General features: G+C 41.4%; 1 protein-coding gene across 2 annotated transcripts in view; it reads left to right on the plus strand.

Moving 5' to 3' along the window:
• Positions 1-16947, plus strand: part of MIPEP (mitochondrial intermediate peptidase) — a 152327-nt gene that overhangs the window by 43007 nt on the left and 92373 nt on the right. For both annotated transcript variants that reach the window (XM_026454224.1, XM_026454225.1), the window contains exons 11-14: positions 5119-5272; positions 6890-6967; positions 8846-9050; positions 10293-10402. In XM_026454224.1, the coding sequence (XP_026310009.1) occupies positions 5119-5272; positions 6890-6967; positions 8846-9050; positions 10293-10402 (547 nt within the window). The remainder of the gene's footprint in view (positions 1-5118; positions 5273-6889; positions 6968-8845; positions 9051-10292; positions 10403-16947) is intronic.

The following is a 16947-nucleotide window of genomic DNA, read 5'->3' on the forward strand; positions in this document are numbered from 1 at the left end:
GCACAAAATTATTCAAAATATTTTGTAAAATTTACCTTCAAGCTATGTGTATAAGGTGTATATGAAACATACATAAATTTCATGTTTAGACATAGGTCACATTCCCAAGATATCTCATTATGTATATGCAAATTTTCCAAAATCCAAAATCCAAAACATATCCCAAGCATTTTGGATAAGAGATACACAAACTATATTGAACTTTCTCTTGCTATAACAATCGTGAATCTTTGCATTTTAAACTGACCTACATACCACTGCCAGAATAATCTTTCTAAAGCACAGGATTTTGTCATTTCTCTCCTCTTCCTTACTACTAATAGCAGCTATTCCTCCATTGTATGCATTCTGGGGATATCCAGTAAACGGTGGCAAAATGACAGGCATATCTCTATTCTGCTCTCTGGTGCCTAGCTAAATTAAGAAAGAGCATCATTATATCTATATCTATATATAACAACAAGATGGATCAGGAGGGCAAGGCAGGACGAGGGGAATCAGTAAATATTATCTAAAATTGCTAAACCAAAAATTGTTTATTTTAAAACCAACAGAGGCCCATATCTACCAAAAGTATCAAAATTAGGAGGCAGCAGAATCGCTTGAACCCGGGAGGTGGAGGTTGCAGTGAGCTGAGATCATGTCACTGCACCCTAGCCTGGGTGATAGAGTGATACTCTGTCTCAAAAAAAAAAAAAAAAAAAAAAATTTAAAAACAATAGAGAAACCACCAGAGAAGCTAAAATATGGACTATAGATATCACTAAGATATCAAATGATTAGAAAGAAAAAGGAAATGCAGCACACCTACCCAAAGAAGGAAAATAAAGGAAGCATTAAAAGAAACATATCAGGATTACATTGGCAAGAGTGAGGGCACTAGGTATTTTCATACACTGTAGGTAGGAATGTAAATTAGAACAGCTTTTTTATTTGAGGACAATTTGGAAATACCTATCAAAAAATTTAAGATCTCATACTCTTTGCAGCAATGTCATTTCTAAAGTTTATCTTATGGATAGGCTTGTGTGGGTGTGACAAGGACATTTCACTATGGCATCATTTTAACAGATAAACTTAACAGCAGCTTACTGTCAGTTAAAAGGAACAGAGGCAGACCAAGGCAGGGAAGTGAGATCTGGGTGTGGCCTCATGGCATGCATTTTCTGTAAAGAAATTAAAATCAATGATAAAACTGATGAAAAGTCTGGGACCCTTTAATATCCTTATGTGTGAGAAATTCCAAATGATGTCAGTGGTCAGATACTTCCCCCATTGATGCTTCAGGCTGTGGCCTTGCCTCTGTGCTCACGTACAACACAGCAGGAGATGCATGAAATAAGCTTTGTCATGTGTTTGCTCTGGATGACTACACCCATGAAAGAAAACAGGATAGAGCTTTATATACTAAACTGGAAAGTATTCCAAGTTATATTTTTATGAAAAATATATGTGTAAAAAATACGTATCATTGATATAGTTTTATGTTAAATGAAATTGCGAGATGGTGTGAATGGTATGATTCTGTTTGTGCCAAAGTAAGTTTATATATACATAAAGTTTACATGCATAAACTTCTAAGAATGTGCATAGAAAATGGCTGGAAGGATACACGAGATATTTGCCTCTGGGGGTGGGCATAGGGAGCCAGGGGGCAAGACAGTATACTTTTTGCCCATTGTTACTATTTTTGAGGTGTTTTTATTTTAAAACGGGGAGTTTAGAAATTCATTTGTTCCCAATCATTTTAGTGTAATATTATATAAACTTATATTCTATACTTAAATTTTCCAAGATAAATTGTTTCCTTGAATTTTGCCTAACACATATGAGTGTCATGGTCATTGGATAAGTCAGTAAATACTTTTAGGTTATAGTTTAGTAAACTAAGCTGTGCTATTAGCTTTACTGTGTTTCTTTTCCATAAAAATAAATGTCATATGTTCATTATAATCTTAAGAAGGGTATAATTTTAATATGTAAAGTTTCTTTTTATTCTCCCTTATTTTTGGGTTGATTTTTATTATCTGGCAACAAAAAAGTGAATTGCTTTTTATAACCAATTATAGTTTAGACGTTCTTGCCTTGGGAGTGGGTTCTGTGGGAGGTTTCTGCTCTGTGAAGTTGTGATGTGGTTCTCTATGCCTACCTGTCTTTCCAGTTTGGGGGGCAGCAGTTTGCTCTGTGGCCTTGATTCTCTGCCGAATCTAAGAAGATTCTTGGTTTTCAGTTTGTTCAGCTTCCTGCTTGTTAGGATGGAGGGGTGACTTTCCACCTCCTCATGTGCAGGAGTGGAAACCTCAAGCCTGGACCACTTCCTTTGATAATTTATTTTCTCCCCTCTTTCCGTGGTGCTCCTTTCTCTTAGTTCTTCAGTAGCTCTGAACTGTGCTCTGTCTGCCTTCCCAGTCCTCCCTCTGCTAGTTCAGGGGTCTACCCTTTACCCTCTTCTCAGCCTGCACCACCCTTCCCTTACGGCCCTGTCTCCCTCTATAGCTCTAACATCCAGACAGCGAAGTCTCCGTGTTCTCCTTGGCTTTGAGTCCTGAGTGTCTGGCATCTCATGGGCTCTTCACAGTCGGTGTCTCCAAAACAGAGTCTATTTTCTGTGAGCCCTCCATCTTCCTCCCATGATTACACCTCACCCTCCTCTCTTCTCCCACAAACACACCCAGATTCCCCTCTTCCTTTTTTTGTGTTCATTGCGCTGGCTGATTCAGTGACTCTACCATCCCACTTATTTGTCCAAGCCAGAAACCTGAGTGTTATTCTAGATTGTTCTGTCTTTCTCATCACCCTCCAAATCCAGTCACTCACACAGTCCTGAGACGTTTGCATTTCAAAGGAAAAAATACATTGATCCCTGACCCCACTGCCCTCTGTCAGAGTTCACCCTCTGAAGCCGGGAGGTCTGTCCTGTCAGCCCTCCCTCCCTCCTGCATTGCACCCTCCACGCTGTCTACTGTGCCGCATTCCAGAAAACACCAGATGCTCCACTGTGGGCTACAGAAGCTCTCTCCCAAATGGCATCTGTAAGCAATTCATTGAGACTGTAGTCATAAAATATTAGAAATTCTATGTATTTTAATTTTTCTTTATCTCAACTTATAAAAAGTCTCCTTTTTGCAATGTGATAAAACAATACCACATGAGTATACTTTATAAATGTACTTATAGAAGGTTGAATACTCAAAAGTTATTTTAGTGTGCACTGGTGAGGAAGCTTGGAGGCCGTGTCCTGTGGTGCATGGTCCCGGTTCCTCAGCTTAGTGGACCAGGCCCTCTGTTTTCTGGCCCCTGCCTGCCTTTTCCAGACTCTGCTCCCATTCTTTCTCCATTTATCTCTGCATTGGTAACAGCTTCGTCTTTAACCACATCCTTTTTAGAAGTTACCGGGCTATTTTATGCCATCATACTTTAGTTACACTGTCGCTTCTGCCCAGAATTCCTATTATGATTCCCATTTTCCATTCCTTATCCCAGCCCTGCCTTGCAAAGTCTGATTCTGTTTGTTTGGTTTTTTGAGATGGAGAATCTCACTCTGTCGCCCAGGCTGGAGTGCAGTGGCGTGATCTCAGCTCACTGCAACCTCTGCCTCCTGGGTTCAAGCAATCCTCTGCTTCAGCCTCCCGAGTAGCTGGGATTACAGGCAGCCACCACCACATCCGGCTAATTTTTGTACTTTTAGTAGAGATGGGGTTTCACCATATTGGCCAGACTGGTCTTGAACTCCTGACCTTGTGATCCACCACCTCAGCCTCCCAAAGTGCTGGGATTATAGGTGTGAGCCACAGCACCCGGCCAATTCTTAATTCCTATCCGAGAAGCTTTCCCTGGTGCTACTCTGCGCTCCACAAGTACATGCTCTCCTTTGCTCTCCCATTGTGCAGTGCTCATTCATTCATCCTTCAGCACTGCCTATTGAGCGCCGGCTGTGTGCCCACTGCTCCAGGCCCAAGACACAGTGTAGTTGGTTCACTTCTCTGCCTCCTTCAGTGCCAGTTGCTTAGACACAAAGGCTCTTGATTCTTCTCCTCCAGCACCCCGCAGGTTTGCTGATAGCATGCTTGAGTGAACGAACCAGGGAGCGAGGGCACTGGTCACGAATGTCTCTTTCAACACTAGGATTCTGTTTAATGAAAAATCAGTCAGAAATTAAGGTGTAAATTTGTGGATGTCCATAGCCAAAGTCTCATTTGTTGTGCAATTTATGTTCACTTGCTAAACTCATTCATTTAGTAGTAACTATGTTTGTATATATTTTATATATAAATTTGTAGGGACTCTTATTTTATGGAACGAAATGTTGTGCAGTTCTAGAATCACAAATAAAGCCAATTGAAAAAAAAAATGTATATTTTGGTAATCCCAAAAAGTAGATGTATAATGAAGACCTACAATGTTCTAGAGCCATTATTTTTGGCTGTGCTTATATATTTTGTCTTGACTTAATGACTCAAATGTAAACATTCATATCACATATTTTGGATTTGTTTTGGTTTATGTTGGAATATATAGAACAGAAAAAGTTAATTTTGGGTGAAGAGTAATTCACCTTACTAGTTATGTTGTCCTTAATTTAAGATATCTAACTATAAAACAGATAAATTAAGATCTTATTCTTTATATTGCAGGCATTTTTTTCATAAATGAATATTTTACCGGATGAGAACTTTAAATTCACTTAATGTGCCTCAGGGTTTTTATTCATTTAATATTTATGTGATACAAGTCATGAGTTTCTAGAATATAACTTATGAGGTAAGAGTTACCATTATAACTGAAACTGGTCATGTCTTGCATATAAGTATGTATACAGTGAGCAGTTGAGACAGTGCTTAATTGGGTTAGTAAAGGAGTAAATAAAATGGAAGGGACAAAGATTAGGGAATGATATGTCTACCTTAATTACTGACTTATGACTAACACTAGTAATAATCAGACTGTCATTCTGAAGGACACTGTCTGAAAACCCCTCAGATGATATAAATGCACTTTTATGTTTTGAATCCTTCTTTAGCTCCAGTGATCTTAAGTATTAAATGAAAAGTTAATTGAATTTACCTTCAGAAATTGAAATAAACAAAGATGCTGTTGAACGTCTCTTCCTTCTCTTAGGTATAATATTGAGCCCAGCCTATATTGCCCTTTTTTCTCTCTTGGAGCATGCATGGAAGGCCTGAATATTTTGCTAAACAGACTATTGGGGATTTCACTGTACGCAGAGCAGCCTGCAAAAGGAGAGGTGTGGAGTGAAGATGTCCGAAAACTGGTGAGCTCCCGCTCAGCCTGCAGTTGCATGCGTTAGCCTTTCGGTTTGGGAGTTGAGTCAACAGCAGTTTCATGTTTACATTAACTTTGCCCTGATTGAGTGTGTCCCCTGCCTTATTTCTGCTTCACACACAAAAAAAATCCAAATTGCACTTTTGATTTAGGACACTGTATAAAGGATCTAAACATAAAACAGCAGAGTTTTCTAAAAACGTTGTTTGGAACTTGATAGAAAGTTGAATATATATATACACCTTCATATATCCACAAATTCTAGTTAGAGGAAAATTGGCCATTACTTTGTATGTACCTTCAGTGCTGTGTGTCCCTTTTGGTTAATTCCCAAATCCATTGCATGAGGGACCTTTCTTCTTTCCAACCCGCATCCCCTGTTGTAGGGGCTTATATTTGCATCAGATACTAATTTACGTCCCGTGTTCTGATTTATATAACTTCTTTGATAATAACTTCAAACCTAGCAATCATCTTTCTCCTGTGAGGGCCCACTTTATTTGAGGCGTGAATATTTTAAATTTTTCCTCATAGGATTTGAGGCTGTGTTGACCTGTGTTTGTGACTAAGGCATTGTATTGTTTTGTTGTTTGATTCTTGCTGGCGTGCTTACCACACTGCTTTCTTCACTACATTTTAAGAAATGTAAGCAATCTCACTGTGTCTCGGTCGGCCACGTCTCGTGAGTGGGGAGTAGGTGTGGTGGTGGGATTGGAAGGAGAGTCTGGGTGGGAGGACGTTCATCAGGACCTTGATTTACTTCAGTATCTGTATTACACACTTCCAAAAAGATAGAGATTGATAAAATGCTGAAATATAATAGAAAGAAAAGTCTGTAAGAGGAGACTAAGAGGACAAAATGCGGGTGATGAAGAGGTTTCCCCAGAAGTGCAGAATGTGCACTCCACCGGGGCCCAGCCCTGCTGTCAGTTGCGTTCACTTCTGTGTCCCAAGTGTCTTGAACAGTTCCCGGCACCAAGTAGGTGCTTAATAGATGTTTGATGAACAATGAATATGTACTTACAGGTAATTTTAAAGCACAAAATCGGGGTTCTCTTTGATGGAATCATTAAATTCTGAAAGAACAAAGAAGGCAAGATGGAGAGTAGCGGTTGAGTCTCTCCTATAAGCTCTGCCTCTTGGAGAGGGGATAGATAGTGATCTTGCTGATTTTTAACTCAAGCTGGGAGCTGCATTGTGGTGTTTTCAAATTCAAGGAGTATAATTTGCTTGGGCATATATCATGACATTCCAGGATTTGAAGGAAAAATACTTTTGCTCCTAAAACTGTCCAGCCAGCACTTCTTCTCAACTCTTGTGGTGGTTAGTAAAGGTGTTGTAGAGGATAGGCAGTCAGGACAGAAGGCCCTCATGAGGAGGATTTCCTCTCCTGGACACAGAATTCCAAAACCAAAATCATTCAAGAGATGGAGCAGAAGAGGATGCGGGGAAAAGAGAATCTATCTCGAGACAATACGGGATGTAGAATGTAATTAAAATGTCTATATGTGTGGCTGTGGGTGTTTAACATACAGATTCTTGTGCTAGGGATTTTAGAGAATCGGATGGCCTAATTTACTACCAAATTAAAATTTTCTTTTTCTAGGCTGTCGTTCATGAATCTGAAGGATTGTTGGGGTACATTTACTGTGATTTTTTTCAGCGAGCAGACAAGCCACATCAGGTGATCCTTTCTTTATCAACTGGTCTCTCTAGAACTGATCAGCATTTCATTTGTATTAATGTGAACTTTGTATCATTTTTTAAATTCCATGATATTTAAAAGTTACTAATGATGGTTACCAAATACATACATTTGAAATTAAGATAGCATTTTAAAGTTAAAAAATTTATGGAAATAATTACATCAGTCTGTGTTTGTCACTTTTATCTGGATCATGGTATTAATTATAGTAATAATGACAGCTGACGTTTTATGAATCCTTATTTGTGCCAACCAGCGCACTGCGTCCATTATACACATCAGCCTTTTAATGTTCACCTCAACCTTTTGACTAGGTACTCACATTATGAGGAAACTGAAGCCAGAGAGGTTAAGCTACTTGGCCATAAGTGCTAGGACTTGAAGACATACCTCCCGATCAGATCCCCAACTTTTAACTCTTTTCCATACTTGACAATGAACCTATTCTAAAACTGCAGAAGATATTCCATGTGGAAACCTTACCAACCACCAAGTAGCTCCTGATGTGGAAGACTTGAGGCAGCTCATCTCCTTTTCTTTAGCGTTGGCTGACTTTGACAGCCAGTCAGCTTTAGCAGTTTCATGTAGCTTGATGGGAAATGTCAGGAGTTTAGGTTATAAGTTATAACAGAAATAACGTATCTTATATTTGAATAGTGATTCACAATTTCCAAAGCACAGATTTTAACAGATGTGAGCTTATGAATTCTGGACAGCCACTGTGGGATTTGACAAGGAAGCATTTTAGAGATGAGGCTTGCACAGGCAAATTATTTTCCAAGATGATTTGGCTAGTAGGTGTGAAAGGTAGGAACAGGGTGCAGGTCACCAGACTCTGCGGCCAGTGTTCTTCCTCTTTGCTTAAATGGGTGGGTGGTAAAGACTCAATTTAGCGATTAGGAGCCCTAGCTCCTAATAGCCTGGGTTCAGATCCAAGGTGCGGCAATTCTAGCTAGGTGTCCTTGGACATATTTAATAATTCTAAGACTAGTTTTAGTTTTATCATCTGAAAAGTGAGATACCTGCTACACTGGGTTGTTGTGGAGAATAAGTGATACAGTGTATGTGAGTCTCAGTGTAGTGCCTGTTTCAGAGTAAGTTACTCTGGATCCGGATCCCTTGCTTTACACTAGTTTAGATCCCATCTCATTCAACTGATAAAAGTCAAGAGAGGCTGGATGTGGTGGCTCCAGCCTGTGATCTCAGAACTTCAGGAGGCTGAGGCTGGCGGATCACTTCAGCCCAGGAGTTCAAGACCAGCCCTGGCAACATAGTAAGACTCCCATCTCTACAAAAAAATCTAAAAACTTAGCTGGGTGTGGTGGAGCACACTGTAGTCCCAGCCAATCAGTAGGCCGAAGCAGGAGGATGGCTTGGAGGTCCAGGCTGCAGTGAACTGTGATCACAACACTGCGCTCCAGCCTGGGTAACAGAGCAAGACCCTATCTTAAAAAAATGAAAAAAAAAAAAAAAAATAGCCAAGAGACACGAAAAGTTCTTACTAGTTCATTATCTGACACATAGTAGGGACTCAGAATAAATGTTAGTGTCCCTTCCTATGCTCTTTGCTGACTTTGTTTCCAGCATCTGGCACAGCATCATTTCAATGCATGTTTTGGGACCAAATTAATGAATTAATCCATATAAACTGAATGTGTTCTTGATGTTTTAAAAAATTAAAATTTTAGCAGAATAAAAAATGTCAAGAAAAGCTGTGTATATGTAAATAGATAGAATAAGAATATAATTAAAGTTTGCACTCACACATTTTGGTGAAATTTTATATTCATTAAGACTGTTTTACTCTTCACATGACCAAATACTTTCTTTTCCTTTTGTGTTTTCTGATTCTTAAAGGATTGCCATTTCACTATCCGTGGAGGCAGACTAAAGGAAGATGGAGACTATCAACTCCCAGTTGTAGTTCTTATGCTGAATCTTCCCCGTTCCTCAAGGAGTTCTCCAACTTTGCTAACTCCTGGCATGATGGAAAATCTTTTCCATGAAATGGGACATGCCATGCATTCAATGCTAGGACGTACTCGTTACCAACATGTCACTGGTGAGCCATGAGGAGGGCTTTTATTTACTACAATCCTTTACAAACATGCATTTTCTTTTAAATTGGGAAAGGGGCTTTTTATTTGGAAATTGTAATCATTTTACCATGTCCTGTGGTCTTTATCTCAGATTGCCTCATCCTGTCCTCCCCATAGTTGTACAGCCTGATCTTCCAGTGCTTTTTCCCATGCTTGCTAACAGCTTTCACCAGGGAATAATCTGTTGTCTTTCAAGTTTGTCCCTTTTTACATTTTACAGTGTTTTATATTGAATTTAAGTTTGTGGCTATGTGTGTGTGAATAAAAAGGTATCTCTTTAATACCTACCACAGAGTTAATAAGTAAGTGAATGGTCTCTCTTTATATTCAAAATCAGAAAACAAAATAAAGCTTGCTTGAAAAGTATGATGAAGTCCTTTTAACTTTTAATTTAAATAAAGCATGCTTAACAAGTATGATGAAGTCCTTTTAATCTTTCCCCTGTATAAAATCATAGTTCTGCTTTGTAGTTTTTATGCTGCTAAATACGTGGCCATATTTTATGATATTACAGACTTTCCTCTTCGTTGTCTTATCCTTAAGTCTTAAGCTCCCTATCACATATGGTCAGCATTAGACCACTAGTGAATTGTTGGCATCCAGCATTTATTAACTAACTTTACACACAGTATTTTGGACAAGGAGAAGGCATTGAAAAGACTGTAGGTGGGCTGAACAGAATCATTAAATGTCATCTAAATTTCTTACAGGATCTGTTACTTTAAGTAATTTTGAGTTTAAAATATTTCTTTTCCTCACTGAGAATTGACTTTGTTACAAAAAGTGATAAATGAATAAAATAAAGTACTTGTAAAACAAAGGAAGGATAAAAGTATTAGGTAATGGAATTTAGTGAATTAAATACAAACGCTGTATTAATATTAGAAATGTTTTACTTTGTTTCATGTATAGCCAGCATAGCTGAAGACAGATTTGTTTGTAAAAGGTGTGAGCCATTGCTTTATAAGGTGTTTTGGCAGCTGTGCAAATATTTTGTTTTAATTTTGATATAAAGGAAAATATATAGGATTATAATAAACTTTTCTGCAAATATGTACAGTAAATTTATAGAAGAAAAATATTGATTTAATGAATTAAAACTTACAGTTCATCAGAAGTACAAATAAAAGTTTTAAAGGGTACATATAAAGTAAGATAAATATATCGATTTGATTCATGCCAACTTTTTTTTTTTCTTGTTTTAGGAACCAGGTGCCCTACTGATTTTGCTGAGGTTCCTTCTATTCTGATGGAGTACTTTGCAAATGATTATCGAGTAGTTAACCAATTTGCCAGACATTATCAGACTGGACAGGTAGGAACAGTAATCTTGTCATATTGGCCTTCGGGCTGTGATAGTTGGCGTTTATGACATCCTGGATAAGTTGAACTCTTCTTGCTTTCTCGGAACTCACCCTCTGTTAGTAACAAACCTTTTATTGCTTCTTTTTTTCCTGATTCCCTATCTTTTCTTTTGCCAGCCTGTTAAATCATAGTCTTAGCATGTAGTCATGTGTTGAAAAATAGCTACCCTTTATTATATGCCTGGTAATCTACCATTTAGTCCCCATAACCACCCCACAAGGAAAACACTTCATCCGCATTTTCCAGATGAAGAAACAAGCTCTGTAGTAGATTAGGCATTCCAACGTGTCTCACTTCTAAAAAGCCTTTGCTTCTGAATATTTATTTTCTTGGTCTGAATTTTTATGTTGTCTCATTAAACTAACCCGCGTGCCATATTTTGCCAGTATGCTTAGCATCTCTGTGATGCTTAGTCTGAAAAGTCCTTAATTTTAAGGCTTAAATTTCAATGATGCATTCTAATATTAAAGATTTTTAAATTAAAGTGTGAGGTACCTTACACTAAGTTAGGTGTAAGTTGTACATTGTGCTGTTTACTGTCCACGTGTACATTGGAAGATGCGTTCTTTCCCTTCCCTTGGAATTCTGATTATACTAGAACCGTATTATATGAAGTGATATTTTTCCCCCTCAGACTGTATGTACCCCCAGTCCAAATGTAAATTGTATTCATCTGTGAATCCTTAGCACCTAGAGTCTTGTTTCGCGTGCACACACACACACACACACACACAAAACACTAAAAGAAATTAAATGAGGGGACGAATAGAATTAGAAACAGAAATATACCACCTTTATTTGTGACTCTTCTGATGATGATGTCTCCAGATGTGTAATATTATTTGGTCATTTCATTTTTTTTTTTTTTTTTTTTTTTTGGACTTTATCTGTAGAATAATCAGTGATCTTCTGGCCAGGCACAGTGGCTCATGCCTGTAATCCCAGCACTTTGGGAGGCCGAGGCAGGTGGATCACTTGAGCTTGGGAGTTCAAGACCAGCCTGGGCAACATTGTGAAACCCTGTCTCCACTAAAAATGCAAGAGTTAGCCAGGTGTGGTGGCACATGCCTATGGTCACAGCTACTCAGGCAGGAGAATCACTTGAACCTGGGAGGCAAAGGTTGCAGTGAGCCGAAATTGCGCCACTGGGCAACAGAGTCTCAGTCTGGGCAACAGAGTGAGTTTGTTAAAAAAAAAAAAAAAAAAAGAAGAATGAATCATATTCTAGATAAGTAATCTGAGTGACTCGTCGGCATAATATATTTCAGTTATTAAGGCGTCAAATTTGTGATCCAATTAACTACCCATCCGTTAATCTACAAAGAATTGTTCTGGGAATTATGTAGACTTGGCCAGTAACACAGACGGGCATCCCCTACCAAGTGATAGCATAATCCGTCTGTGGCCATGCGCTTTGGGGCTGGGAACGATGGGAGTTCAGTGCTTGCTCCTGCCTGAGGTGCCGTAGAGCGGAGCCCTGCGCACGGTAGGGCAGGGCCAGGAGGGCTCTGCCTGGGGACCTGGGGAGGCTGCCTGGGGACCTGGCAGGAGGGCTCTGCCTGGGGACCTGGGGAGGCTGGGGAGAGGAGTGCAGGAGGAAGGCGGTCTGGGAAAAAGAGAGAAAAGCGGCATTCACCAGTCAGCTCTCCGCAGTACTCATCCGTTCCACTAAAAAACTTAGCTTACTGAGGACAGAGAGGCCCTTCAGTCAGAAAACCCTGAGTTTTCCTATTTACCAGTCTCCGTTCTCAGCATCCGAGAAACAACCAAGAGTAAGTCAGGCAGCATCCCATTGCCCCTGGTCTTCAATTCCTAGGGGGACTGAGACGGAGCCTGACTCGGGTGTTGCCGCCCGAAGGCAAAGCAACCTCCAGACTGCTGGGGAGGCCTGGCCAGGAGCCGGGAGCGGAGGGCCGCGGGGTTAGGGGAAGACGCGGGCGTGTGAGCTGGGTCTGCTGCTGCCGGGGCTGCGCCGCACAGTTGGGAGTTGGGATCCTAATGGAGGGAAGGCCAGTCAAGGCTTTCAGGCGGGAATCACATTTTTACGCCCAGACAATCACCCAGGTGTCAGGGAGGAAGCGGATTGCAGGGGTGAGGGTAGAGCCTGAGAGGCTTCCTGGAGAGGCGGGCTCCGGCTCCGGGGGCTCGGCCCTCGTCCCTCATCCCGGGCGCGCGGCCTCTCTCCAGCCACTCTCGCGGGGCGGCCTCAGCCCTGGCGCCCCCGCAGCCCGCAGACAGGTCCACAGCTGGTGAGGGGTCAGGGTGGGAGGCAGGGGTCGGCGAAGGCGGTATCCGCTTCCGAGGGTTCCGCAGGGTCAGGCCGAGGGAGGCGCCACCCCGTGTGGGAGACTGGGGAGCCCCAGCGCCGCCGGGAGCGGTTTCTGAGGAGTCTGAGGTTTCGGAGGCCGCCGCCGCCGAAGCGAGAGTGCAGGGCCGGGGAGGGCGGGCCTGGTGACTACACTGGAGGACCGGGAGCCTTGCCCAGTAGGCACGTTTTTGAAAAATCTGGAGTGGAAATTTACCACAAATACAAATGTCCATTTTTTTTTTTTAATTGCCATCTACTTATAGAACAACCAGGAGCAAAGAAGGGCTGGAGTCACCGCTCCAAGTGTGATGTAAGGTCCAAAAGGAGAGACCTTCCCAGTGCCTGTGTTCTTACTACATTCTTCTGTCACAAGATGCATTGTTGAACTAGATGCAAGAAACCAAGAGTAAACCCAAAATCTAATCCAGAAAGATGAGAGAGGAAGAAAGCACTAAGCTGCTTTGAATTAATTTAAGTTTCAAACACAGAAGACGGATCCGGTGCCCTTAAGGGACTTACAGACACAGTCTCTAAAGAATGTACAGTTTTGTGATTCTCATGGAGAATGGAAAGCGTGGCCAAAGGCAAGAGACATGTAAATGCTTTGAGCTTCTCAAGGGCCTGCCTCTTCTTGTCGCTAATGAAGGCACCAAGGAGGTTTTTTATTTATTTATTTATTTTTTAATTTTGAGGGCTGTCCTAGCCTTAAGGATAAGAAGTTAATTCTCTAAAATCTAAGTCTTTGTAAATAAATGACGTTTAATCTCACAGGGAAAAAATAACAGGGTTGCCTGTTTATGCCTAATTTCCTATCCTGCTGCATTTCAGGAAAGGATTTTTTTAACATTATGAAATATATTCCAGAGAGGTGTCAGATAGAGGATAATCCGTGACTTATTGACACCTACAAGTATTTTATCAGAACTGCATCATAGCATAGACAATGAATTCCTTGTGGTGGAAGAATTAGAAGTATGCTTATCAGATTTGCAGGTGCCATGCAGCTGTCGGAGATAACAAATACCAGAGGTGCTCATTCAAGATTCAGAACGTCTTGACAAGCTACAACATCAAAGCTGAAGTAGAATTTATTGTAAATTAATCTTAAAATCAATACCACAGGTATAGAAGAGTACAGACTTGGTTGCAGTTCAGGTGTTTAGACATAATAAACTTAATATGGATCAGCAGTCTGATGGGTTTTCCCATAAATCTCCTTCAATTTTAGGCTATGTTAGTGGAGCTGGGGTACCTAAGGACCCAAAGGTCATTGTTTCTCTTCTTAGTGCTTGTAGATTTTGACCTTCAGCGTAACTTCTTGGCCATTGCTCCAGATTAGCACAGAATTATCTATAGGTGGCCCCATTCTCCTGGAAGCATGATTCTTGTCCTTCAGAATTATCTATAGGTGGCCCTATTCTCCTGGAAGCATGATTCTTGTCCTTCCTAAACCTTTCTAAGATGCAACTTTCTTTTTTTTAATGTTTTGATCATTCTGAAAGTGGGATGCCCTTGTTAGTTACCTATTTATATTTAATAGCTGTATTAGTCTGTTCTCTGTTCCTCAGAATACCTGAAAATGGATAATTTATAAAGAAAATGAATCTGTTTTTTTTTACAGTTATGGAGGCTGAGAAGTCCAAGGTCAAGGGGCCATATCTGATGAGCACCTTCCTACTGGTGGGGACTCTGCAGTCCCAAGGTGGCACAGGGCCTTACATGGTGAGGGGTCTGAGTGTGCCCACATGCTAGCTCAGGTCTCTCTTTTCTCTTCTTATAAAGCCACCAGTCCCACTCCCACGATCATCTCTTTTTTTTTTTGAGACGGAGTCTTGCTCTGTCGCCCGGACTGGAGTGCAGTGGCCAGATCTCAGCTCACTGCAAGCTCCGCCTCCCGGGTTTACGCCATTCTCCTGCCTCAGCCTCCGGAGTAGCTGGGACTACAGGCGCCCGCCACTTCGCCCGGCTAGTTTTTTGTATTTTTAGTAGAGACGGGGTTTCACCGTGTTAGCCAGGATGGTCTCGATCTCCTGACCTCGTGATCTGCCCGTCTCGGCCTCCCAAAGTGCTGGGATTACAGGCTTGAGCCACAATCCATTATAATCAATGGATCCATTTATGAGGGCAGAGCCCTCATGACCCACTGATCTCTCAGTAGTGCCCCATTGGGGCTTAAATTTCAACCTGGGTTTTGGAGGGGACAGATATTCAAGCTATAGCAATGGCATAGTGTGCTCTCTCCCCAAATCTGTCGTGAAGTCACAGTGGCTCTTTACAAATATTGGGTTCTTAGATTCAAGGAAAGAAGGCAGTCTAAGTCCTTATACCCAGCATTGGAAATGCTAAGCACCTCACCGTGCAGTCTAACCGCCGGCCCCTTGACCCCTGCTGTGGCTAGAATGTGGTTTGCTCCACCGAAACTTTTGTTAAGACTTGGTCCTCAGTGTGGTGGTATTGGCAGGTGGTGCGTTTGAGATGTGATTAGGTCCCTTAGATGGAGTAATATCTCTCTCTGGAAGCTGAGTTAGTTCTCTCTGGAGTGGGTTAGTTCTCTCTGGAGTGGGTTAGTTCTCTTGGGAACAGATGAGTTACCACGAGAGCAGGTTGTTACAAAGCCAGGTTGCCTCTTCTTTTTTGCACTTTACATATGCACCAGGTTCCCCTTCCATTTCTCTGCCATGCTTTGATGCAGCACAAGGCTCTCACCAGAAGCTACCAGATGTGCTGCCCAGTGTTGAAGTTCCTAGCCTACAGAATCGTAAGCTACACACGCTTCTGTTCTTTATGATTTACCCAGTCTCAGATATTCTGTTACAGCAACACAAAACGGACTAAGGTAATTCCCATCCCAACCCACCACCCCCCACCCGTGGGGGAAGCTAGGCTGTCTCCGATGCCCAGGTCATTTGGGTCCTCAGAGGTTTCCTCCTCTTTCTCTCACTGTCCCCAGATCCCGATTCCTAATGGAGGCAGGATCTATTAGTCTGTGTCCTAGATTAGCAATTTCTTCACATCAGGTTTTAGGTAAATTTCTGAAAACGAGCAAAAGTGCAATACTTTTACCTTGCCTTTGCATTTCTAAGGTTCTGTTCCCATCCCACTTTCTCAGACTGAATTTTCCCCAGGTGTGTGACTGCATGTGGCCTAACTGACTTAGCCCAGCCCCTGGGTAGTCCAGATGCTTGGTTGCCCACCCTCTCCCCTGCTTCACAGTAGCTGCCTCTGTTCCCTTTTGTCCACAATTCCTCAGTTTCCAACTAACTCCTCCACCCCTAGAGGAACTCCCACTGTCCTCATCTTTATCCACAATGCTTCTTTGTCCTCAGCGTATTGCCTGGAGCTGGGCTGCCAGGCCCAGTATGTTTGATCCGTTTTGGAGGGCCTGTGTTACAGTGATGCTGACGGACTAGAAACCATCCTGAGCGGGGGCTGCTGCTTTAGTGAAAACTGGAAACCACTTCTCATTAGGAGGGGTTTAAGAAAAGATATTTTTAGACTAGAAAAATGAAACTCAAGTCTGTCATATGCTATTTGAAGGATACCATGTAAAGGAAGAAAGTCATTCCAGGAAAAGCAATATTACTAGGAATAGTGGAAGGGAGCTATAAAGAGGCTCATTTCAGTTCAGGAGATGCTCCTCATAAATGAGAGCAGGAAGAGATGCCTCTCCCAGTAATGAACTTCTCTTTTATTTATTATTTACTGTTATAACACAGTATTTGTCGAAAGAACAGCTATGAAGCCATTCTCCAACCTAAGAAGTGAAACATTATTCCCACATGCTCTTCTCTGAACCCATCTCCGTCGCGCTCGCCTCCCAGAGGGGAGCACAGTGCTCAGTTCTTCATCAATTTTTTGCCACATTATTTATTCCTAAGAAGTGTGGTTTAGTTTTGTTTTTGAACTTTACAAAAATGGTATTTTGCTGTTTATAATCTTGTTATTTAAAAAAAAATTTATGCCTGAGATTCCTCTGTGTTGCATGTAGCTGCAGTATATTTATTTCAATTCCAGATAATATTTCTTCATTTATATACTCATTCTCCTGTCATGGGGCACACAGGTCCTTCCAGGTTTTTGCTAGTTCGTGTGCTACTGCTGTGAACATTCTTCCACTTTCTTCTGTGTATCTATGTACAAGATTGGAACTGCTGGATTCGTAAGGTGTGCGTGTCTTTTAAGTGTAT

The sequence above is a fragment of the Piliocolobus tephrosceles genome, chromosome X, assembly GCF_002776525.5.
Source record: "Piliocolobus tephrosceles isolate RC106 chromosome X, ASM277652v3, whole genome shotgun sequence".
NCBI classification, from domain to species: Eukaryota; Metazoa; Chordata; class Mammalia; order Primates; family Cercopithecidae; genus Piliocolobus; species Piliocolobus tephrosceles.